This window comes from Acomys russatus, chromosome 14 (assembly GCF_903995435.1).
Source record: "Acomys russatus chromosome 14, mAcoRus1.1, whole genome shotgun sequence".
Taxonomy (NCBI): Eukaryota; Metazoa; Chordata; class Mammalia; order Rodentia; family Muridae; genus Acomys; species Acomys russatus.
This window is the reverse complement of record NC_067150.1, coordinates 48276741-48301287: the sequence shown is the minus strand read 5'-3', so window position 1 is coordinate 48301287 and position 24547 is coordinate 48276741. Positions and strand designations below refer to the sequence as shown.

Sequence of the window (24547 nt, the reverse complement as noted above, 5' to 3'; positions counted from 1 at the left end):
CACATAAATTTAATGTTTTACAGATATTGAAAATCATTCCATTTAAGTTGGTCACAGTGACACATGTCTTTTATCCCAGCACCAGGGAAGCAGAGGCAGGCATATCTCTGAGTTTTAGGTCAGCCTGAGCTATATACTAAGACCCTATCTCAAAATGTAATAATAATATTAATAATAAATTTCCAGAGCACTTCTGTTCTATGTCTTTTCATTTTTAAGATTTATTTACTACGTATACAGTGTTCTGCCTACATGTGTGTCTGCACACTAGAAGAAGGCACCAGATCTCATTATAGGTGGTTGTGAGCCACCATGTGATTGCTGAGAATTTAACTCAGGACCTTTGGAAGAACAGACAGTGCTCTTAACCTCTGATCCCCTGTTCTCCTATTTCAAAACTGTTCATCAAAGCCAAGAGTGAGAGATTATGCCTGTATTCCCAGCGTTTAAAAAGCTGAAGTGGCTGAGTTTGAGGCCTACAGGGGCTACTGGATAGTGAATTCCATGTCAACCTGAGCTACAGAGGGAGAGCCGGGCTCTAAAACAAAACAAAACAACAACAAAAACAAAAAACCAAGAAAATTGTGTGTGTGTGTGTGTGTGTGTGTGTGTGTGTGTGTGTATGTGTGTGTATTGTTTTACTATCAGTATAGCTGATTGTTTCATCCCCAAATAAGGAGACTGAGCAATGTAAAATTTACACCTCATCTTAGAAAACAATCAAGGTTTTCACAAATCCTCACAAACTTATAAAGATTACCCTGAGCAGGGGCAACAGAGAAATAAAGCAACTATTTGTAAAATTAGATAGAGAACTTGACAGGAGCAGTGGTGCACACCTGTAATCCCAGCACTCAGGGAAGCAGAGGCCGGTGGATAGCTGTGAGTCAGAGGCCAACTTGGTCTACAAGGCAAGTACAAGACAGCCAAGGCTACACAGAGAAACCCTACCTCAAAAACCAAAAACTTAAGAGAATAGATAAACTATTTAAGGAGCTAGAAATGTAGATCAGTTGAGCCTTGGGCTTCATCTCTAAAACTCACACTAGATGCACTAGTGCTGGCCTGGAAGCTCAACGATTGGCAGAGGCAGGAAGACCAGACAGTTTAGTCATCTCAGCTACGTAACAAATCTAAGGACAGTCTGGGTTAAAGAGACCTATCTCAAAGAAGGGAAAAAATTTTTTTAATTAATTCTACAAGCTCTAATAAAAATTTAAATAAAAACCAAACCAGTACATGCCTTTAATCCTAACACTCAGAGGCAGAGACACGCAGCCTGGTCTATAAGCAAGATTTCCAAGCCAGCCCTGGGATACATAGTGACATCTTGCCAAAAAAACAAAAACAAAACAAAACAAAAAACAATCACTGGGTAAGAGTGGCACACATCTTTACTCCTAGAGCTAAGGAGGCAGAGGCAGGTGGATCTCTTGAGTTTGATGCCAGCCTGGTCTACAGAATGAGTCCCAAGACAGCTAGGGCTATATAGAGAAACTCTGCCTCAGAAAAAACAAAAAATAAAATAAACACTTAAAGTAAAAAATGAAAAAGGTAAATACTTCTACTTACATAAAGCACAAAAATACCTGAATAAAAAATTATGTTAAGGGGCTAGAGAGATGGCTCAGCAGTTAAGAGCACTGTCTGTTCTTCCAGGGGTCCCGAGTTCAATTCCCAGCAGCCACATGGTGGCTCACAACCATTCTATAATGAGATCTATTGCCCTCTTCTGATGTACAGGTGTAGATGGAGGCAGAACACTGTGTATGTAATAAATAAATTTTTTAAATTATGTTAATTTAGCCGGGCGTGGTGGCGCATGCCTTTAATCCTAGCACTCGGGAGGCAGAGGCAGGTGGATCACTGTAGGTTCAAGGCCAGCCTGGACTACAAAGTGAGTCCAGGACAGTCAAGGCTACACAGAGAAACCCTGTCTTGAAAAACCAAAAAAAAAAAAAAAAATTATGTTAATTTGAGATATAACTAACAATAGTTAATAACCAAGAAGGATTAGGGGCATGAGTTAGTGACAGAATACCTGCCTGACACAAAGAAGGGCCTCAATCTTAGCTAACACAAACAAGTGAGGCAAAATGGCACAACCTATAATCACACAAGTGGGACGAGAAGGCAGGAGGACAGAAACATTTAAGGCTAGTCTGGGCTATATAATGAGATCCTATCTTGTTTCAGAGAGAAAAGGCTCTGAGGAGTGAGCAAAAAAGAGCAGGAAGATGAGGGGTGCCCATAAAGGGGAGGAAAAGGAGCCAACAGGCAATACCAGAGGCCTTCACAAGGTCAGGACGTGACTGTGTGTTACTGCTTTAAACTTAGCTGGTAGTTCTCACACTACCACACGCGCACATCTTAAAACAATCCCACACACATTTCATGTTGTTTTTCTAAGGTAGCTCTGTGTTTTGTAAGTCACTTTCAATGAATGAAGCCACCATGCTCCCTTTACGCTGACCCCCTCAGGCCGCTCCAGCTCACCTGGTAGTTGGGTGCCACTGAGTACTGAATGCCTGTAGCCGACTGCATGGTCTCAGACACTGCTTCATACACAGGAGGGGCGGGGGCAAGGACCCGATGCTGGTGAGGAAAAGCCTCTGTGCTTCCAGGAATCCTTCGCTGCTGGGCTGCATACACCGGTGACTCCTGGTCATCCAAACGTCGCTTCATTCTGCACTCATGCTCAGGGATGCGCTACAAAACCTGTAAAAACCAAAAAGTGACACAAAAATAAAATCTCACTTCAGTGTGGCATACATAACTTAGGATCAGGTGCCCAAGTCTGACTTCCAGAATTGATCAACTTCATCTTAGAGTCAATCACTGAACAGTTTACACACACTTTTCAGTGAACTTTACAGTGAATCCACTTTAAAAAAAAAAAAAAAAAAAAAAAAAGCACCAAAAATAAATCAAACACACACTCAAAAATAAAGACAAACCAAAAACCCCTTCTTTGAAAGTCAGGTATGTCTAGAGGGAGAGAATCTTCATTTTCCAGAACCCATTCCTTCCTTCACCTGGTCTAGCAATTTTGGGGGTGGGGTAGGGAGGAGGGAACACCAATGTTGGAGCCAGCTTAATATGATGCAAGTGCTCTGCCATTAATCTACAACCCCAGCCGCCCCGCTTTTGACTTTGAGACAAGCTATGCTGCTCAGGCATTCTGTAACTACAGCCCCTGACTCCTGGGGAGCTGGAGCTGCATGCCTGCGCCACAGGTTCAACTCTCATTAGCTTTGCAGACACTCTTCACACTATAGAAAACTGGTTCTAAAATATGAACCACTCATCTAATGGCCACTAAAATCCATGAACACTCAAATGTTTTATAGAAAACAGTGTAATATTTACATATAATCTGTGTATTTTCCAGCTATTCTCCCATACATTTTAATCTTTAAGCAATGTGCTTTTTTTTTTTTTTGAGACAAGGTTTCTCTCTGTAGTCCTAGAACTTGGTCTGTAGACCAGGCTGGCCTCAAACTCAAAGATTCACCTGCCCTGTCTCAAAAGAAAAAGAAAGAAAGAAAGAAAGAAAGAAAGAAAGAAAGAAAGAAAGAAAGAAAGAAATAGCCTATTTAGTTGTCGGTATTCTATGGAAATTTAAAATGTACACTCTTTAAGCTACCCAATTCTAGGTCTCTGTCCTACACATCTCCCAATCTAATTACTGCAGCGGAGTACAAAAAGCAAAATGCTATGCATAGCTAACTGAGCTATATCCATATTATAGGAAACTGAACAAATATTATGGGAATCAGTGCTCATCCTCAACTGAAGGCATGCTAAACAAAAACAGGCCAGGCAATAAGTACGTACACTGTAATCTCATGTATGTATGTATATACACACACACAGGCGCACACAGGCACACATGCGCGCGCACACACACGGGGGGGTGGGGGGGGGCGGGGTTAGAGACAGAGACAGAACTAAAGTAGTAAATCTAAAACAAAAATGCCCCCCTCAAAAAACAAACAAAAACAAAAACAAAAAAAGCCTCACAAGGGCTGGAGAGATGGCTCAGTAAGAGTACTTGCTATTTATTACAGGAAGGACTTGGCACAAGGCAATTTTATTCCATCTGGGCGGTGGTGGCGCACTCCTTTAATCCCAGTGCTTGGGAGGCAGAGGTAGGTGGATCTCTGTGAGTTCAAGGGCAGCCTCAAAACCCTGTCTCAAGAAACAACAAACAAACAAAACAAACAAACAAACAAACAAAAAGACTATTGTGCTTCGGCCCAGACCTATTTAAGCAGGTAGTCAATTAAATGACTGTCCACAAACTTCACTCTCAGAATTCAAGTCCTCTGTAGATCAGGACGGCCTAATCTACACAGAGAAACCCTGTCTTGAAAACAAAACAAACAAACAAACAAACAAAAAAAAAAAGATCTACTTTGCTTGCATGTCTGCCTGTGCACCACTTTTGCCCTGGTGCTACTAAGACTATAAGAGGCATTGGATCTCCTGGAACTAAAATTACAACACATATGGTTGAGAGCTACCATGGATGCTAAAATTTAAACCTGAGTTTTCTGAAAGATCAGCCAGTGCTCTTAACTACTGAACCACTCTCCAGCAGTGGCCCCACCCCCAATCTTTTTTCTCAAAGCCAAAAGTCTTGACACTAATAGATCCTCAAAGTAAACACAATTACTACAATTCTACCTCTGGATATTGATCCAAGAACTAAGATGAAGAACTTGGAACAATATTTGTATACCATGTTCCCAGAGAATTTTCATAAAAATAAAAGGTAGGGTTGGAGAGATGGCTCAGCGGGGAAGCATTTGCTGCTCTTCCAGAGGACTCAGGTTCAGTTCCCAGCACCTACACGGAGGGTCACAACAGCCTGTAACTCTAGCTCCAGAGACTCTCAGGCCCTCTTCTGGCCTTTTTGGGCATCAGTATGTACATGATACACATGCATACATGTAGACATATAAAACACAGGAAGAGAAAATGTACCCACAGAAAGATGAGTAAGTGTGCTGTGTGCACATACAAGAGGGGGAAACGCTGACATCTACTACAGCGTCGACGAACTAGGAGGACAAAACTAGGTAAAAGAAGACAGGCTAGTCTCCAAAACGAGTTCCAAGACAAGCAGGACTACAGAGAAACCCTGTCTTGAAAAGCAAAAACAGGCCGGGCAGTGGTGGCACGTGCCTTTAATCTCAGCACTGGGGAGCCAGAGGCAGGTAGATCACTGTGAGTTCGAGGCCAGCCTGGTCTACAAAGCAAGTCCAGGACAGCCAAGACTACACAGAGAAACTGTCTCAAAATAAAAAACTAAAAAGAAAAAAGAAAAAGAGAAAAGCAAAAACAGTTATGATGGCAAGCACATGGCTTTAACTCTACCATTCAAAAGGCAGGGCCAAGTAGGAGCTCTGTGAGTTCGAGGCCTGAGAGACCTGTAGCCAAAAAAAGAGGGAGGGTGGCAGCTGGTGAGAGTTCAGCAGTTAAGGGTACTTGCTGCTGTTCTTGCAGAGGACCAGAGTTTTGTTCCTGGCAACCATGTCAGGTGGTTCATAACCATCTTAACCACAACTCTAGGGAATCCAATGTCTCTGGTCTCCAAGGGCACCTGCATCCTCATGTATAATGAAAACAGTAAAAATGTGTCTTTAAAAAGAGAGACTTACTGTTCCAACAGACGATGAGTGAGTTCGGAAGGTAGGTGGTGCTGAAGGCTGCACGAGGATGTGACCGTACTTAATGCCACTGAAGAGAACTAAAAGATGAAAAATTAAATAATAGTTTGTTTTATATATTTTTAGTTTTTACTATTTATATTTGGGGGAGCATGCACGGGTGTGCATGTGTGTTTAAGTTTTCTCCTTCTATCATGTGACTCTTGGGGGTCAAGCTCAAGGCTTGGCAACATGTGTCTTTACCTGTTGAGTCAACATGCTAGCCCACGATTTGTTTATGTAACCTAGGCTGGCCTCAAACTCACTGTGTAGTTGAAAATGAACTTCAACTTAGCTCCCAAGTGTTAGGATCACAGGCCTGTCCCCCTATCTGGGCTTATGAGATTGTGGAGGCTGAACCCAGGGATTAGGGCACACTAGGCAAGCACTCTAAAATAATGAGCTCACACAAGTAATTTGTTTGTTTGTTTGTTTTGTTTTTTAAGACAGGGTGTTTCTGTGTAGCCTTGGCTGTCCTGGACTTATTTTGTAGACTAGGTTGGACTCAAACTCACAGAGATCCACCTGCCTCCTGAGTGCTGGGATTAAAGGTGTGTGCCACCATGCCCGGTCTAATTTTTTTAAGTACACACTTTTGTTGTGATTAAAATATATACATATGGGTTGGTAAGATGGCTCAGCAGTTAAAAGGACTGGCTGCTCTTCCAGAGGTCCTAAGTTCAATTCCCAACAACCACATGTGGCTCATGACCCTCTTCTGGCAAGCAGGTGTACATGTAGACAGAACACTCCTGTATTTTAAAAAATACATAAATAAAAATGTTTAAAGGTTTTAAAATACATGCATAATGTATAGTGTATGTGTGTGTGTATATATGTATATATATATATACACATATATAAGTTGAAGTTCATTTTCAACTACACAGTGAGTTTGAGGCCAGCCTAGGTTACATATATATTACATGCTACTTTATCATTAAACCAGAGGCACTTTACACAGGTAGGCAGCTGGAGGCAGGCTACCTGACTCAGATCCTGGTTTGACGACTTGTGTAGTCTAAGCCTCTCTGTGCTACTTTCCTCAGTCACTCATTCTGTGTTCTTGAGATGGGTTCTGTGCCGTCCAGTCTGATTCAGACTCCCTAAGCAGCCAAGGACTGCCTTGAGCACCTGGTCTTCCTGCCTCTAGCACCCAATGGCTGGAGTTACAAGTATGCCTGGCTTTTTCCTCAGTTTAAAAAAAAGTACTGTATATGTGTCTGATGTGCACTCACTCATACAAGGTCAAAGAATAGCTGTGTGGCACGCATTTCTGTCCTATCTTTATGTGGCTTCCAGAAACCAAAACTCACATCTTCAAGCTCTAATAGCAAATGCTGTGCCCACTGAAACACCCTGCTGCCCTGCTGATTCTGTGTGTGTGCAAGTGTAAACACCCTGCTACCCTGCTGACTCTGTGTGTGTGCAAGTATAAACACCCTGCTGATTCTGTGTGTGTGTGCAAGTGTAAACGCCCTGCTGCTCTGCTGCTTCTCTGTGTGTCCAAATGTGAACGCCCTGCTGACTGTGTGTGTACAAGTGTAAACGCCCTGCTGCCCTGCTGACTGTGTGTGTGTGCAAGTATAAACACCCTGCTGATTCTGTGTGTGCAAGTGTAAACGCCCTGCTGACTGTGTGTGCGCAAGTATAAATGCCCTGCTGATTCTGTATGTGCAAGTATGAGCCCTGCTGATTCTGTGTGTGTGCAAGTGTAAATGCCCTGCTGACTCTGTGTGTGTGCAAGTGTGAACGCCCTGCTGCCCTGCCTACTCTGTGTGTGTGAAAGTGTAAACACCCTGCTGCCCTACTTACTCTGTGTGTGTGCAAGTGTAAGCCACAGGTCAACCTCAGGCGGAACTCCTACAGCCCATGCTGATTTTTGAAACAGGTTCCTTCACTGGCCTGGGGTTGGCCCAAGTAAGCTAGTACCACAGATCCCCCTACAATCCACTGCTCCCCAGTGTTAGGAAGTCAAGTCCAGGTTACCATACACTGAGATTTACATGGCCAGCTTTTCAAGTATATCCCAGGAATAGGACACATCTTCTTGCTTGAGTGCCATTTTTGGTGACAGACATTTTCCTGGACCCTTGCTTTGCTTTATTTGAAATATTTAATTTATTATTGTTGGGAAGGTGGCACAGATGTGGTGGTCAGAGGACAACTTCCAATAGTTAGCTGTCTCCTTCCACAGTGAGTTCCTAGGACCTAACAGTCTTAAGAGTTTGCATAGCAAGTATCTTCTGCCCACTGAAGCTACCTCCCCAGATAGCTTCACTTTTAAAGCATGCATTTCAAAGCAAGAGATATAGTCCTAGCTAAGACAAAGGCAAGAAAAATCACTGAGTTCTAAGGGGCCAGATAAATGAATTGCCCATTTCACCAAACCACAACTCAACGCTACCACAAAACTTAAATTACATGTGTGTACACCACTCACACAGACATGTGCACACACACGTACATACAAGTAAACACATTAGCAAATGTACAGTACCTGGCAAATACCTGGGGCAGAGTTCAATAAATGTAAGCCCTTATGACAAATGGGATGAAGCTACTGCTTGAAAAAGGACCATTCAAATACAGCTTTAGCTAGGGGAAGGACCTGAAACTGGAAAGCACTATACTAGATCACTAAAGGTCGTGAGCACAACCTCCAATTTCTAAGCAAAACTTCCAGACTCAATCTGCCATGAACAGCTTTTCAGTGTACTTGCTGCACTGTCCAGTGCTTTCCCAGGAATTTTGTCAAATAATATCCATCTTGACTCTTTTTGGTTTTTTGTTTTATTTTTTGGGACAGGGTTTCTGTGTGTAGTCTTGCCTGTCCTGGACTCACTTTATACACTAGGCTGGCTTCAAACTCAGAGATCCACCTGCCTCTGCCTCCTAAATGCTGGGATTACAGGCGTGTGCTACTGTGCATGGTTCCCCATCTTGATAAAAAAATTCTTTATGCAAACTATGTAAACCCTGAATTTTAAAATGCTAGTATTTTATATTTTAAACATACGTTTCTATTATTTTGTAATTATGTGTATGAATGTGGGGAATATGCGCCTGCATTCAGGAACCGAGAAGCCAGAGGTGTTAGTCCCTGGCACTTGAGTTGGCATGGGTGCTGAAAACCCAAACTCAGGTCCTCTGCAAAAGTAATACACACTCTTCACTACTTAGCCATGTCCCAGCCCCCAAATGTTAGTAATTCTAAGGTATTTTAACCTTAAGCAATACACACAGACACAAAGACACACAGACACAAAGACACACACAGACACACAGACACACACACACACGGCCATCTGTATTTCCAGACTACACTTCATATGGTAGAATTAACTACAGGTTGGCCAAACTTTTCTCAAAAGCAAAGAAAGTATTCTCTACTACCTTTTTAAGTGTACCCATCTGTAAAACATCCAGGTTATTTTTTGGCTCCTATGTCAATTCTATTACTATTGCTATTGTCACTGCATTAGCTGAAAAGTGAATACTTAACCTCTTCATTGTGTACAGCACAGAGCATGGTTTCCAGCCTCTACTGAACAAAGTACAAATCTAGAATTTAACTTCAGTATGATTAAGCATAGGCTATGGGGCTGGAGAGACTGCATACTGCTCTTACATACGGGCCTGAACTGGGCTCCCAGAACCCACGTTAGGTGGCTTACAACCACCTGTTAACTCCAGCCACCGCGATCTGACACCCTGTTCTAGCCTCATTCACACATACTTTAAAACTAAATCTTTTAAAAAAGTGATTTAAGCATACTCATTCAGACACCAGTGCAATAAGTAGGGGTTCAATGTTTGCTTCTCATGGAAGAGTCATTTCTCTAAATAAATAAGATCATCCAACAATCCATCTAATACAGATTCCTTTGTAGTAAGTCCATAATGGCCAAAGTACTCTCCAGCACAGGTTGGTAGGCCCCCCCAGACTCAGGGACGCAGGGTAGGGCAGACACCGACGCGTCCCGACCCCCGCCAGACGCGACAGCGGGCTTTCCCCCTGCGCCGCTTCACTGCTAAGGAGGCGGAAATCCCGGCGGGGGCGGGGCGGGAGGGGCGTGGCATCGCAGCCCCGAACGCGCCTTCCGGCCAACCGGATCCCGCGAAGGCGGGGGAACACGGGCTTCACGCCCCCTCGCCGCCGCGCCCTAAAAGCCGCACGCCGGAGACCCTCTCTCGGCGTCCCGCACGGGCCGCGGGCCCAAACCAGGGTAGCCAAAGGCCCCACCCACAAGGAGGGGAGGAGGGGCGGGGCCACCGCCGCGGGCATTTAGCGAGAGCCCGCCCCGCCCCTTTCTCCACCACCGCACGCGCGCCGGCCCCGCCTCTGATCGGCGGGACTAGGGCCCGCCCCTCCGTGCGCACCGGGACTACGCTCTCCTCCCCCTCCCGCACGGAGTGCGGCCCCGCTCCGCCCCCCACAGCCACGCACGGGAAGCCGAGGTCAGCCCCCCCGAAAAATACACGCCCTCCAGTCCCGGGTTACCCGCCACCCAGCTGCCGGGCGGACCGCGACGCGGCGTGCTCTCACCGCAAAAGCTCCAGCCCCTCAGCCTGCGCGTCGCTCCCGGCGTGAGCCTCGCACCCAGCACGGAGGCCCCGGAACGGCGCGGGCACAGGCCCGCAAGAGCGGACTGGCAACCTCCTTTGCGGCCACGAAGCGGTCACAGGCCTGGGTGTCCAGACTGGGAAGGAGGGAGGGAGGGAGGGAAACTCTAAGGGGGGAAGGGGAGGGGGGAAGATGGAGAAACCGTCTCTGCCGCCTGTACCGCCGCGGCCGCTTCTCTGTTACCCGGGAAATCCCGCCCACTCTCCCGGCCCGCCCCGCCGAGGGAAGGCTTAACCTCGCTCCGCCACGGGATATTTTATCCATCCGTCAAAGATGTAGCCAACCACCGCGCCTCACAGGCCTACTCCCGCCCTCTTCCCTCGCTGGGAGGGGAGAGCGAGCCGCTCACCTTCTCCACGCCCCTATTGGCGGGGAGCGTCCCTAACTCAACCCCGCCTATTGGAGACTGATTGCCGAATCCCTCCCCCAGGCTCCAATACTATTGGAGGAAGAAGAGCACCTCGTCATAGCTCATTGGAGAGTCTCACATATCCCTCCCCATACCACCCCAGCCACAGGCCTAACAAATCGGCTCCCGCCTCCGCCGGTCACCGCATTGGAAGGCCACCTTTGGTTCTCTCTCAGCCTCAGGAAGGTAAGTAACCAATGTGGGGTAAAAATGTCCTTAAGTAAGGCAGACTCCACCTACTACTCTGCTGGGCCAGGCCCCGCCCCCCAGCGAGCTGATTGGATTATCTTGGCGCCGGTAGGAGCCGCCATTGGACACGGCGCCGGTCCAGGAAGGAGCCTATTCCCCCCTGCGCGAGGATGCTGAACCTTAGCAGTCCTTTTGTGGAATGTTTACACTAGAGACTGAAGCTCAGCGTTCCAAGGCCGAGGCTGGAGATGGCGCGGAGCTCAGCTGTCGAAACCCGACGCTTTGAGAGTTCAAGAGGAAAATGTATTACCACCGTGGAGGATTGAACAAAACAATGTCCGAAAGAGAACCCAATCCTTCCAACCCACTTATTTTTACACTTTACACTGTCTCCTAAGCACAGCCATCTGGAGCATTCAGTAGCTACTTTCAACAAGTAGACTCCAAAATTAAGGTATGGAGCCCTACTAGCCAGTCGCCAACGGCTGGCTGCACACTGACACCGGGACAACCTGAATATGCAGTCCTCAGGGGGCGGAGGCCTTTAAATGTCACCGCCTGGGCAAGCCTCCGGAAGGCGGAGCATGAGGCAAAATGTATTCCCTATCTGCAGGGTAGATCCAGAAACATTTTAGGCTGGAGGAACAGAGATGCAGGAAAGTTCAAACAGACGATGGTATAAATAAACCTTGAGGGTGCATTCATATTCAGAAAATGACTAAAAACTACAGGTTGTGTGGGGGGTATGGTCTTGAGAGCCTGTAGCCCCAACTACTCGCGAGAAGGCAGAAACCCTGTTCGAATTTAGAAACTCTAGGTCACTCTTCAAAAAAGAAAGAAGGGGGGTAAAACAAAAAAGGCGGCGGGAAGCCATCCATTGGCTGGCTCCTAGGCAGTGAGTTTATGGCGGTCTCTAAGCCCTCTGGGTAGGTAACAATGCCTGGAACACACAACGTGCTTTGAGATATCTAGTTGGTTTAATTTATTCAGCAATAAAGCGTGGGCCCAAAGCCGACCTTGTTGAGGGGGTGAACCGGAGGGCGGGGGGGGGGGGGGATGAGTGGGGTGGGAGGCTTTTCCTGAGCCAAGAGGAGTTAAGCAGGACTCGTCTTCCCGCGCAAAGAGGGAAAAAAGCGAGAAGAGGGAAATAAAACCTCCCTAGACTGGTGTGTCCCCAAGAGATACGGCACGGGGAACCGTTCCGTAAATCCAGTGCAGCCCTCCCGTAATCCTGCGGAGAGTGCCATAAACAAGTGTTGGCAACAGGTGGGTCTAACTCCTAGGATGGCTTCGCGCCGGGAGGCCATAGTAATGGGTTGTGAACTCCAAGAGTGACCGACAGGTGGGAGCAGCCACACCGGTAACCAAGGCAAGCCCTGCTCCAGGACAAGGCTCTAAAATAAGAGAAAACAGAGCCAACCCGTCCGAAGGCTGAGGACGCAGCACTCCGTAACTGACAGATGCCTACCCTGAACTGAATCACCTTACCCACCAGCCGGAGTACCTACCATATAACACACATACAATAATCATGGTTATCAACACACACCACCCCCGAATTCATGCCAGAAATAGGCCTCCTGCCTGGCCTTCCCTTCACTGCACAGACCGAGATACCGTAGATCTTGCCTAAGGGTCCATCCCTAGGTTGTCATAATCTTAGATTCCGCCGACTAAGGAGCACGACTGCCTTACCCAAGGAATTAAAGGTAAAGCCAATGCCCAAGCTTTCTCAAGCTTAAGTTTAAGGAAGTCAAGGGGCACGGAGAAAAACAGCACAAGTTGACCCGGCCGGAAGGCAGAACTCATTCCCCTCCCCTCAATGGAGCAACCCCGGAGCAACGCTTTCTGGAGCAACAGCGCCAATTGTCGGGCTTCACCTCGAGGGCTACCAGATCTCAAGACTCGGAAGAATCTTTGTGTGCCTCCAAGGCTTTCCCCGCCCCCCTTACTAAGGGCGCGGAGCCTGAGACTTCCGGGCGGGAGGGAAGTTGCAGGGAACTAGGAGGGCCTCAGCCATGTGCCCAGCGCGCTCACGAGAAGGGGGGGCAGGGAGCAGGAGAATGTCCCCTCCTAGCTTGTCCCAGAAGGGGAAGGCCTATCCAATTCGCCAATCAGAAGTAGGGGCGGGGACTTATACCTCACGTACGGCTCAGGAATCCTCCCTCCGCCCCTCGAAGAAGAAAAAAAAAATCTTAGCAACTTAAACTCCTGTCCAGCCTCCCGATAGGCGGAGCTCTAGAAAATACCATCCAATCTATACACAAGAAGGAAAAAAGGGACTCGGTTCCAACCAGTGAAAGACAAGAGAAGGCGGGGCCTCTGGAAAGCCCGAAGTGGGTGGAAGAGGAAATGTCCCCGCCCCTCGCGGGTCCCCTCCAGGCCGGTTGCACAAGCTCCCGGCAGGAGATAGTAAACAGTCATGGCCAGGCTGTGGAGGCAGAGGTGGCCGCGCACTTTTAGGACTGGCCCTGCACCTCCCCTGCCCGTGTTGAACCGCCACTACCCGCAGTTTGCGCCGGCGCCCCGCCTCTCGGCCCGCAGCCGCCATCCGGCTGACAGGCGCGCCCCTCCCCGCCCGCTGATGCATTTCCTTTTCCCTATTCCAAGCGTGGAGTCTGTTTTCCCAGTTTCCGACCTTCACTGCCCCTTTCAGGCCACCCCCTCGTGAGCGCGCGCGCGTACTCGGCTGCCCCCACCCCGTACGCGGCCCTGTGGCACGCAGCGGCACCTCGCGGAAAGAGGGAGCCCGGGCAGTACACTATTCGGGGAGGGGGAGCAGTCGCCACCGCCGCGAGGTGGGCGGGGAAGGAGGCAGCTCCATGTTTGCCAGGGGATCAGCTGGGGATGCGAATTGAATCCACCGAGTTCCTAAAGCTTTTCTACACTCAGCCAGAGCTCCCCGCCGGATCGCAGCCTAGCCCGCTCTGGCGCCGAATAGTTGCTAGATTGTCACGGTTCAGGAATTCGGAGACACAGGCGGCTCCGAGGCTAGTGGCTGGAACCTCTCCCGCCCCGGTCTCCTCCGGCAAATACAACATTGCCCCCGCCCCCAGAGTCCTTAACAACCGCTGGCCGACGGTGCCCGCGTCGCCCCAGAGCGCGCCCACCGACCCCTCCAAGTTTGTCGGCAGAAGCAAACCCTCGAGGCGGCTGCTGCACTGGTCCAACGTGGTTGGCGGAGAAAGACCGCCGAGCCCGGCTTGCTCTAAACTCCAGCGGTCGACCAACTCGGGACACTGTAAGCTCGGTGGGCCTGAGCGACCAAGCTGCAGCCGCCGCCCCCTGCCGAGCCCGCTCGCCGCAACCAGGGCCCTGTTCCATTCGTTGTACAGAAATCCCTCTTCTTCTTCTTTATGAGATTTTTCTTTTAAAATATTTTTTAAAGCATTACAAGAGCAGTTGGTCTCCGGTCGGCCCATTCCCCAATGAACTACCAAGACCCACCGAAACCGACTGCTTGGTAAAATAAATTGGGCGGCGCGGCAGGCACAAGGGCGACCCCAGGCCGGACTGGCCCCCTCCCCACGGCTTCAGCCCAGCTTAGAAACACACTATGAGCGGGCGGCGCCAAGAGCTCTCCTTCCTGGCCTGCCCATTTGCCTACCTCGGCCGCAGTACTTCCAGCCTTCCCGCAGCGGGGTCTTGGGGACCGCGGCACCCACACAGTTTTAGGGCAGCCAAAGCAAGCGACCAAAAACCTAGCCCCCCAAAAGACCGAAATTGGGGAGACGAAATTAAAAGCAGCTGTTTAACATACCTCCGGAACCAGGCGAGGAGTCCTGAATGGGAGGGAACGCCCCCTACCAGCCATTGGCCCTCTTGCGCATACGTCAGTCACTCTAGGTCCGCCTCCTCCCTCTCCCCGCCCCTTCCCCTTCATTGATCTCCCCCAGCCTCCACAAAAATAAAAATAAATTAAACTGGCCACGAGTGAGAGTCGCATGCGACGCAGAGGCTCTTGCATATCCCACACTGCCGCTTGCAGTTTTTCCAGGACTTTGGACTAGGCCTTTTGGGATTCGGAGTTCCGCAAGGTGGAAGCTAAAGTAGGTGCACTTAACAACCTGGCCCCAATTTCCTTCACACACACACACAACGCTATTGGAGCTGTGTCAGGAGAAATGTGTAGGGGTCTGTGGCCCTACCACTTAGACGCGTCAGATCTGAGAAGCTAAGCAGAGTCCGGCCTGATTAGTACCTGGATTAGAGGCAGGTAGCGACTGGCTGCAACGTCTAGACCCTGGCTGCTTGGCTTAAACATGTGCCCACCCTACATAGTTAGGTACCTGTCAGCTTTGAAATCCGAAAGCCGGGGAAACTGGCACTTGCCTGAGCTTCTATGGAGTGTGAATCAGACATTTCACGCTATCTGCCATCTAGTGCAATTTTAAACTGGCTGAGATGCTCACACTACCCTCCGAACACTTCAGATACAGACAGATGCTGCAGGAGGTAAGGCAAGGCCTCCCTCCTGCTGCCGTGTGTGTGTGTGTGTGTGTGTGTGTGTGTGTGTGTGTGTGTGTGTGTGTGTGTGTGTGTGTGTGTGTGTGTGTGTACGTAGATCCACAGCCACTCCAAAGGGTAATTCCCTTTAGCTAGCAGCTGAATAGATTCTCAGAGTAGACTTAACAAAGGGTGCCAACAGACAACAAGGGAGGCACAGAGGCTGTTGTAAGGGTGAGTTTACAGGTTTCAGAGTTGCATCCCGGGTTGGGGGATAGATGGGGAAAGCAAAGGCAAATTATCCTCCTTCTCACCACCCAACCAAGAACATGCCCCCTGACTTTCAACAGCTCTCAGTTGAAGCTCTGGTTCTAATACTTACCTGCCTCATTTGCTGGTCAGTAACGCATCTGTTAAGAAGAGCTGCGCAGAGAGCCGCGGGCGCATAGTGCGAGCAAGAGAGACTGTTTTTGTTGTTGTTTCCTTCGGTTTGGCTTTGGAGACAGATCTCATGTAGCCCAGCTGATCTCAAACTCATAGCAAATGACATTTCCTCCTGCCTCAACCTCCCCAAGTATTTGAATTACAGCTGTGCACACCCAAGTCGGTTTCATGTGGTTCTGGAAACCAAACCCAGGGTTTCATACACACTAGGCAAGCACCCTTCAGACGCAGTTGCAGCCCAGGGCCCAAGAAACACTGGTTTTTGGAGGTCACAAAGAAAGGGGGTTAGTTTGGGTATCAGGTAGGATGTGAACAGAAAGGAATACTCTGCCAGTTAGACGACAGCTCCCATAACCCAAGGTACTCATAAGAACTCCTAAGAGCTGGGCGTGGTGGCCCACGCCTTTAATCCCAGCACTCAGGAGACAGAGGCAGGCAGGATCGCTGTGAGTTCGAGGCCAGCCTGATCTACAAAGCGAGTCCAGGATGGCCAAGGCTACACAGAGAAACTCTTGTCTCGAAATACCAAAAAAAAAAAGGAACTCATAAGAACCCAAGCTTTGATATATTGACAAATTCCTGTCATTCCATCAGTTGGGAGGTAAAGGGAAGAAGATCTTGAGCCCAAAGCCTGCCTAGGCTACATAGTGGACCTATTCTCATTTAAAGAGAGCCAAATCTGAGAAAAATCCAAGAGTATATAACTGTCGGTGTAGGTAATAGAAGAGGTAGGCAATGGCCTTCTGTGGTTAGTAGAAGAGAGTTAGCAGAGCCAGTGTTGTGCTCAGGTGAATCTCTTCCTGGCTCAGGGCTTCAGCTCCCAAGAGATGGAGGGAGAAAGTGGGTACAGAGAGGAGTCCTCAGATAACGTGAGGGTCTTTCCCTTACCCAAGAGTCGGTGTGGGAGGCTGGCACTGAGGAAGACAGGGCAGGTGGGAAGAAGTACCAACTTGGGAAGGTCGCTGGCCATTCCACCTCGTACGTGGGGACTGGAATGTGGGTGGTAACTGGCAAGAACAGTGTAGAGGGAAAGGCCAGGAGATGAGGACAGCTTCAGTATGAGGCCTGACTGGGCTGTGGAAGTCACCACTCATCCTCCCTAGGATGAGGATCAACTTTCAGCTGAAGGGGTAAGCAGATGCTGTGTTGATTGAGGCACAGCGGTGCCACAGAGAGAGCACTAGTCACAAACACTGAGTCCCATTTATGTTGGCTCCTATAAGGTTCAATGCGTTTATTACCAAGTAAAGTTCTGGGTCTCAGCAGAGGCCAGAAGCCTAGGCATTTGGCTATTATCCTGGACAACAAGTGGCATGCTGCAGATAAAGCTACTTAATTTTGTGTGCACACGTGTGTATGCGTGCCAGTGTATGCACCCACAGACTACTGTGTGCACCAGTGCATTATCTGAAGGATGGCAAATGCCTGCCATCAGCCTCTGCCTTATTCCCTGAGATGGTCTTTCCTGAATCTGAAGCTAGGCTGGTAAGCCCCAGGGATCCTCCTGCCTCGCCATCCCAAACCCTCTAGCTCTTGGGTTGCAGGTAAGTGTGTAAATAATAATAATAAAATAATAATAATAATAATAATAATAGCAGCCTTTTTACATGGGGGCTGGGAAGTTTAATTCAAGTCCTTATGCTTATGTGACAGGAGCTCTTACCACCAAGCCATCTCATTACCCTCATGACGGAGAAAGATATGGCTGATACACCCTCTGAACACACCTTAGATTGAGATCTTTGAGGACAGCCACATTATCTACTTTACCTTTGGCGGGGGGGTCTCTGTATCAATGCAAGCCAAGGGACTCCAGGAAGGGACCAAGTAACTTTCAGACTCGGTATTATGTGAACTCTGACCATTTCTCACTTCTCTACTAATGAAGGTCCAATTGAATGTATCTGGGGATAAGTGTCCCCCACCCCTTGGAAAAACCACATGCCTTTGTGTCAAATACCCTAGAAGTTTTTTAAAGTTAAACATTATTACCCCTTAATTATGACTGAGCAAACTGAGGCCTCAGGCAGTAAAGGGACTTGCCTGCAAGAAGTAGCGCAGGCAAGTTTATCTAAGTCCGAATCCCAAATTTGTTCACTCTCCCATATGTTGTTTCTGCATACACTCAGACTACCATCCAAGCTGGGGCCTTTGGAGAAAACACTCTGCCTTCCCTTTGTATGTACAAACCTTACCTCTATAATTCTAACAGCAGTTTGTCATCAGATGGTTCTAGAAAATTGTACAAGGTTTGTCTCCCAGCCACACACAGACACTGGTCTTCAGTTCACAATATACATACTCAAACTTGTCACCCCAGCTCCCTCTGTTTACTCGATGGACATGACGTACACACATCCTCATTCACAGATCAGAGCATCGCTGGTCTATGCTCTCTTCACCACTGCTGGAAATAAAAGCATCTGCCAAGCCGGGCGGTGGTGGCGCACACCTCTAATCCCAGCACTCGGGAGGCAGAGGCAGGCAGATCACTGTGAGTTCAAGGCCAGCCTGGTCTACAAAGCAAGTCCAGGACACCTAAGGCTACACAAAGAGACCTTGTCTTGAAAAATAAAATAAAATAAAATAAAATAAATAAATAAAAGCATCTGCCACCAGTGTTCATCCATGAGTGCTGGAAATCAAACTCAGGTTTTCATTTTGTGGCAAAAACTTTACTGAGCAATCTCTCAGGCCTGTCCCCTGCCCCAACACACTTTTTTTTTTTCTTTTTTTTTTTCTGGACACAGGGTTGCACACATCCGAGGCTGGCCTAGAATTCATGATGATTCTGCCCAAGCTTCCTGAGTCCTCAATACTAATAATACAAATGTCAGCTCTCTTTTTAACATTTAAAAAATCTGAGGCAGGATCTTGATAGTTGCCTAGCCTGGACTTTGAGCTCCCTCTGTTTCTGATGATCCTACCACAAGAGTCCAGTATTAGGGCTTTTCCTTCAGCGCATTCTGACACTGCCTGATAGTCACAGCAATCACCATGCCTAGCTCAGCACCATCTAGGAGGAGACTCTGAGCTCTCCACTCTAACTCCTGCTAGGCTTAGAGGGTTTGAGACAAGGTCTCTCATCCTTAGGCTGGCAAAGAGCTAGACACGGATGACCTTGAACTTTTTTTTTTTACTTTATTTTTATTTTATGTGCACTGATGTTTTGCCCATGTGCGTGTCCGTGTGAAGGAGTAAGAACCCTTGGAGCTGGAGTTACAGACAGTGGTGTGTTGTCATGTGCGTCCTCTGGAAGAGCAGTCAGTGCTCTTACCTCCAGAGTCCTCCCTCCAGCCTGTGACCTTGAACTTTTTATCCTTCTATCTAAACCCTAGATTCAAGCTAGGGGGTAGTGAACCCTCAAAACTATTGATCAGAATCTCAGTTTAACCACTTCCTAGCTAGATTGTTTAAGTAAATCACTTATCTATTCATTAGTAAGTAAGATTCTGTCTTTTGGGGGGGCTTCAAGACAAGGTTTCTCTGTGTAGCCTTGGCTGTCCTGGATTCACTTTGTAGACCAGGCTGGCCTTGAACTCACAGCTATCTGCCTGCCTCTGCCTCCCGAGTGCTGGGATTAAAAGTGTGCACCACTACTGTCTGGCAAAATTCTGTACTACAGTGGGCAGCTGGGAATTTAAAAATAAATATATAGTCAAGAATCCTTCACTTGACAGGCGTGGTGGCATATGCCTTTAATCCCAGCACTCGAGAGGTAGAGGCAGGCAGATCTTTTTTAGTTCAAGGCCAGCCTGGTCTACAAAGAGAGTTCCAGATCAGCCAGGGCTATTACACAGAGAAACCCTGTCTCAAAAAACAAAAACAAACAAACAACAACAACAAAGAATCTTTCAATTTTTCTTCCTTTCTCAAAGGTATCACACTCCTCTCCTAGTCATTTAAATGCAAAGTCCCTGGCATTGCAGACCTCAAAGAAAAAAAACTCTAATTTCTAGCTAGCTATCTTCAATGGCATTTTCTGTATTATTTCTTATTGGAGGATTGGAATTTTTTCAAAATTTCAAGGTTTTAAAGATTGAGGTTGCAGCCGGGCGTAGTGGCGCACGCCTTTAATCCCAGCACTCGGGAGGCAGAGGCAGGCAGATCGCTGTGAGTTCGAGGCCAGCCTGGTCTACAAAGTGAGTCCAGGATGGCCAAGGCTACACAGAGAGACCCTGTCTCGAAAAACAAAAAAACAAAAACAAAAACAAACAAAAAAAAAAAAAGATTGAGGTTATGGGTTGGAGGGATGGCTCAGAGGTTAAGCGCACTGGCTGCTCTTCCAAAGGTTCTGAGTTCAATTCCCAGCAACCACATGGTTGCTCAAAACCATCTATAATATTTTTTGTTTTTTTGTTTTTTTGAGACAGAGTCTCTCAGTGTTAGCTTTGGCTGTCCTGGACTCACTTTGTAGACCAGGCTGGCCTCAAACTCACAGCAATACACCTGCCTCTGCATCTCGAGTGCTGGGATTAAAGGTGTGCACCACCACACCCGGCAAAACCATCTGTAATATGATCTGATGCCCTCTTCTGGTGTACAGGCACACATGCAGGCAGAGCACTGTACACATAATAAATCTTAAAAAAAAATTGAGGTTAAACAACCTGGAAATCAGATGTAATAATAGTATAGTCCTCCAGTTTATCTGGCATTGTTTTACAAACCAGTGGTTGGCTTTTTTTTTTTTTTTTTTTTTTTAAAGACAAGGCTTCGCTGGGTAGCCTTGGCTGTCCCGGACTCACTTTGTAGACCAGACTGGCCTCGAACTCACTTACAGCCATCCACCTGCCTCTGTCTCCCTAGTGCTGGGATTAAAGGCCTGCGCCACCACCGCCTGGCTGTTGGCTATTTTTAAAATAGGTCCGTCCGCCCTCCTTCAAATATAATCTGAATGAGAAGGCCACTATGGAAGACGTAAAGGTATCCCTTGTCTGAGTGATGGTGAAGGCAGCCGGAGCACTGCCCATAATCCGTCCCTAGTCATTCAGGCTTCTTCCCTACAGGGACTGTAGGGAACTCAAGTAGGTACTCAAGTCAGGGAAGCAAATGAAGACATCCACAAGATGAAATAGCTGACCGCTATTCTGCTCTGCACCTGGCCCAATTTGTCTCAGAAAACCAAAACCAAACAAACAAAAAAAGCAAAACAAAACTCTGCAGTGGCTTAGAAAACTACAAGAATTCAGTAAGAGGGCTGGAGAGATGGCTCAGAGGTTAAGTGTACTAGCTGCTCTTCCAAAGGTCCTGAGCTCAATTCCCAGCAACCACATGATGGCTTACAATCATCTATGATGAGATCTGGTGCCCTTTTCTGGCCTGCAGGCCTACATACAGGCAGAACAGTGTATAGATAAAAAAAATAAATCTTAAAAAAAAAATTCAATAAAAAAATGGTATACAGGTAGAAAGAAGTCAGTCTAAAGCGAGAGACCTTTAGTGACTCTAATCATCAGTCTCAACAGCCATCAGGAACATATTAACTACTTTAAATTGTTAAGAAGGCACCACAGGGGCTGGAGAGATGGCTCAGTGGTTGAGAGCACTGACTGCTCTTCCAGAGGTCCTGAGTTCAATTCCCAGCAATCACATGGTGGCTCACAACCATCTGTAATGAGATCTAGTGCCCTCTTCTGGCCTGCAGCTGTATATGCAGGCAGAACACTGTATACATAATAATAAATAAATAAATCTTTAAAAAAAAAAAAAAAAAAAAAAAAAAAAGCACCACAGCTCCCGACCTGTGGTGGGATTCTGCTGTAGTTAGCTATAACCTCCAAGGTCTCAGACTAAAAATTACTAGTCTTTAACACACTTCAGTATGCCAAGTGTAACTGAAATAGGAAGAAGGTGCTATGATGGCTGTAGTTAAAAAGCAGAGGGAGGCCAGGCGTGGTGGTGCACGCCTTTAATCCCAGCACTCAGGAGGCACAGGCAGAAGGATCGATGTGAGTTCGAGGCCAACCTGATCTACAAAGCAAGTCCAGGAGAGTCAAGGTTACACAGAAAAATCCTGTTTCTAAAAAAAACAAGACAAAAACCAAAAAACAGAGGGAGATTAAACTGTTTTCCCCATGGTAAATTCCTATCTGTAGAGAAGACCTCAGTCTCCTCTGCTCAGTTCAGTACAGGATAACAATCGCTTGATGCTTAAGCATGGGATGGATAGCTCCCAAAAGAAAGCCTGACTTCCTGGCTGGTGGACCCTCTACTCCCACCTAACTGTGGCCAGTGGACTAAGATCTAGGCCCAAGACAAATCTAAGATGTCGACTAGGAGCCCTGGGATGCTTGGCAAGAATTTTTGGGTTTTTATTTGGTTGGTTGGTTGGTTCTTTTCGAGACAGGGTTTCTCCATGTTAGCCTCGGCTGTCCTGTACTCGCTTTGTAGACCAGGCTGGCCTTGAACTCACAGTGCTCCCCAAGTGCTGGGATTAAAGGCATGCACCACCACGCCTGGCTTTTGGCAAGTTAATTTTATAGCTCTCAAACGCCTGTTGGGCCATAGGGCACAACAGGGAAGCCAAACTCACTGATGGAGATTCAAGGGTACCTCTGATGTACTTTCTCTTCTTTTCTTCCTCTACTTCCTCTTATGTTTCATTTAGTTTTTGGTTGTTTTGATTTGATTGTTTGGTTTTTTGAGACAGGGTCTCTGTATGCTCTATGTAACCCTAGCTGTCCTGGAACTTGCTCTGTAAACTTCAAACTCAGAGGTTCACCTGCCTCTGCTTTCCTGGTGCTAGGATAAATATCTATGCCACCATACTCAGCCCTTAACCCACTTTCTAACTAAGTTTTCCACTTTGTGATTTGGGGGGTGGGGTTTGAGACAGAGTTTCTCTGTGTAGCCTTGGCTTTTGTACACCAGCCTGGCCTCGAACTCACAGCGACCCATCTGCCTCTGCCTCCCTAGTGCTGGGATTAAAGGCGTGCGCCACCACTTTTTAAGCCAAGTAGAAAAGAATTGAGAGAACGTAAAGAAATAGCAACAGTCTGAAAGAAGAACCTATGAAAATAAGGAAATTGGTGTAAAGTGCTCGAGTGGGAGCTAATCCAGCCTAAGGAAGGGCCTGATAACACCAACAAACTAGACCTTTAGGGTTAGTGGACCCAAAGTATGTGATTGTGTAAAAGTAACCCCTTTTACAGAAGGGAACTAGGACTTAGCTGGGTTGAGTAGGTTAAAACCTCACAACTACTGAAGACCTCAGTCATTCTAGGAAAACTGTTCTATCCAGCCAATGCATGGACCTTAGCCTCACGGCTCACCTCCCTCAGCTCACACTAATAATAAAATACAGCTTCCTGCTCTTGGGACTGCCCCAGAGATTGGGTGCATCCTGCTACAAACACCCCAAACTCCTCCACCCCCCACAATCATACTCTTGCCATTGCCTAGCACAGTGTAACAGACATTGGCAATAGCAGCTCTCCGAGACTGAAGATGCTGGGGGATCATTTCATAAGACATCCTACCCAAAAGAAGCAGTACAGAGTGCAGAGAGATGTCCTTGGTGCCTGAAGAATTAGGGACCATAGGATGCTGTGGGGATAATCCAGTCAGAAACAGAAGTGTGCATGTCCACAATGTTCTTCACTCCCTGAATACAGGTTTTCCCTAGCTTTATTCATTGCCTCCTATGTGATACCCCTCAAATCTTCCTCAGTCTCCGCTGGTGCCTACTACCAAGCCAGGTGTACGGCACACACCTTTAACCCCAGCACCTGGGAGGTGGGCAGATGGATCTGAGTTCCAGGCCAGCATGGTCTACAGAGAGAAACCCTGTCTCAGAACAAACAAAACCCCCAAACTAAAACCTACCACAGGTAAGCTCACTCTGGCAAAAGCTACAAACATCCAGGTGTGGTGACAAGTCCCAGCTACATAAGAAGTTCAGGCAATAGGATCACTTGGAGCGCAGAAATTTGATACCAATATGGGTAACTTAGTGAGACTCATTCTAAAAATAACGGCATAGTTGCACATGCCTGTGATCTCAGCACTCAGAGCCAGGGGGATTTTTATAACTTAGAAAAAAAATTAAAAATTAAAAGTTGAGCACATGCCTTTAATCCCAGCACTCGGGAGGCAGAGGCAGGCAGATCGTTGTGAGTTCAAGGCCAGCCTGGTCTACAAAGCGAGTCTAGGACAGCCAAGGCTACACAGAGAAACCCTGTCTCGAAAAACTAAATAAATAATTGAAAAAATTTGAAAATTATTAGAGCAGGGGAAATGGCTTGATGGGTGAAGACACTAGCCTAGCTAACCTGACCTTAATTTGATCCCTGGAACCTATGTAAAATGCCAGCATGCATCTGTAACCACAGCACTCCTATAAAAGAGGTAGGAGGCAGAGAAAGAATAGCCTAGAAGGCAACTAGTCAGAGAGACAGACCCTGCCTCAACAAGGTGGAGAGAACTGACTTCCGAAAATTGTACCCTAACCACATGTGCATTGTGGCAGCCAAGTACCAATGTACATACACATACTAAATTATTTTTGGAAAAAAAAAAAAAAAAACTTTTAGCCTGGCAGTGGTGGCGTTGGTGCACACCTTTAATCCTAGCTTTTAGTCTACTTGGAAGGCAGAGGCAGGTGGATTTCTGCGAGTTCCAGGCCAGCCTGGTCCATAGAGCAAGTTCCAAGACAGCCAGGCCTACATGGAGAAACCCTGTCTTGAAAAGCCAAAAAATTAATTAATTAAAAAAAAT

General features: G+C 47.4%; 1 protein-coding gene across 1 annotated transcript in view; it reads right to left on the bottom strand.

The window, feature by feature from the left end:
* The window catches only part of Sin3a (SIN3 transcription regulator family member A), a 53784-nt gene extending 43362 nt beyond the window's left edge, over nucleotides 1-10422 (bottom strand). The window contains exons 1-2 of the mRNA XM_051156518.1: nucleotides 10264-10422; nucleotides 2497-2718 (exon numbers count right to left, since the gene is read on the bottom strand). Of these exons, the coding sequence (XP_051012475.1) occupies nucleotides 2497-2685 (189 nt within the window). The 5' untranslated portion in view covers nucleotides 2686-2718; nucleotides 10264-10422. The remainder of the gene's footprint in view (nucleotides 1-2496; nucleotides 2719-10263) is intronic.
* Nucleotides 10423-24547: the final 14125 nt, after the last annotated feature.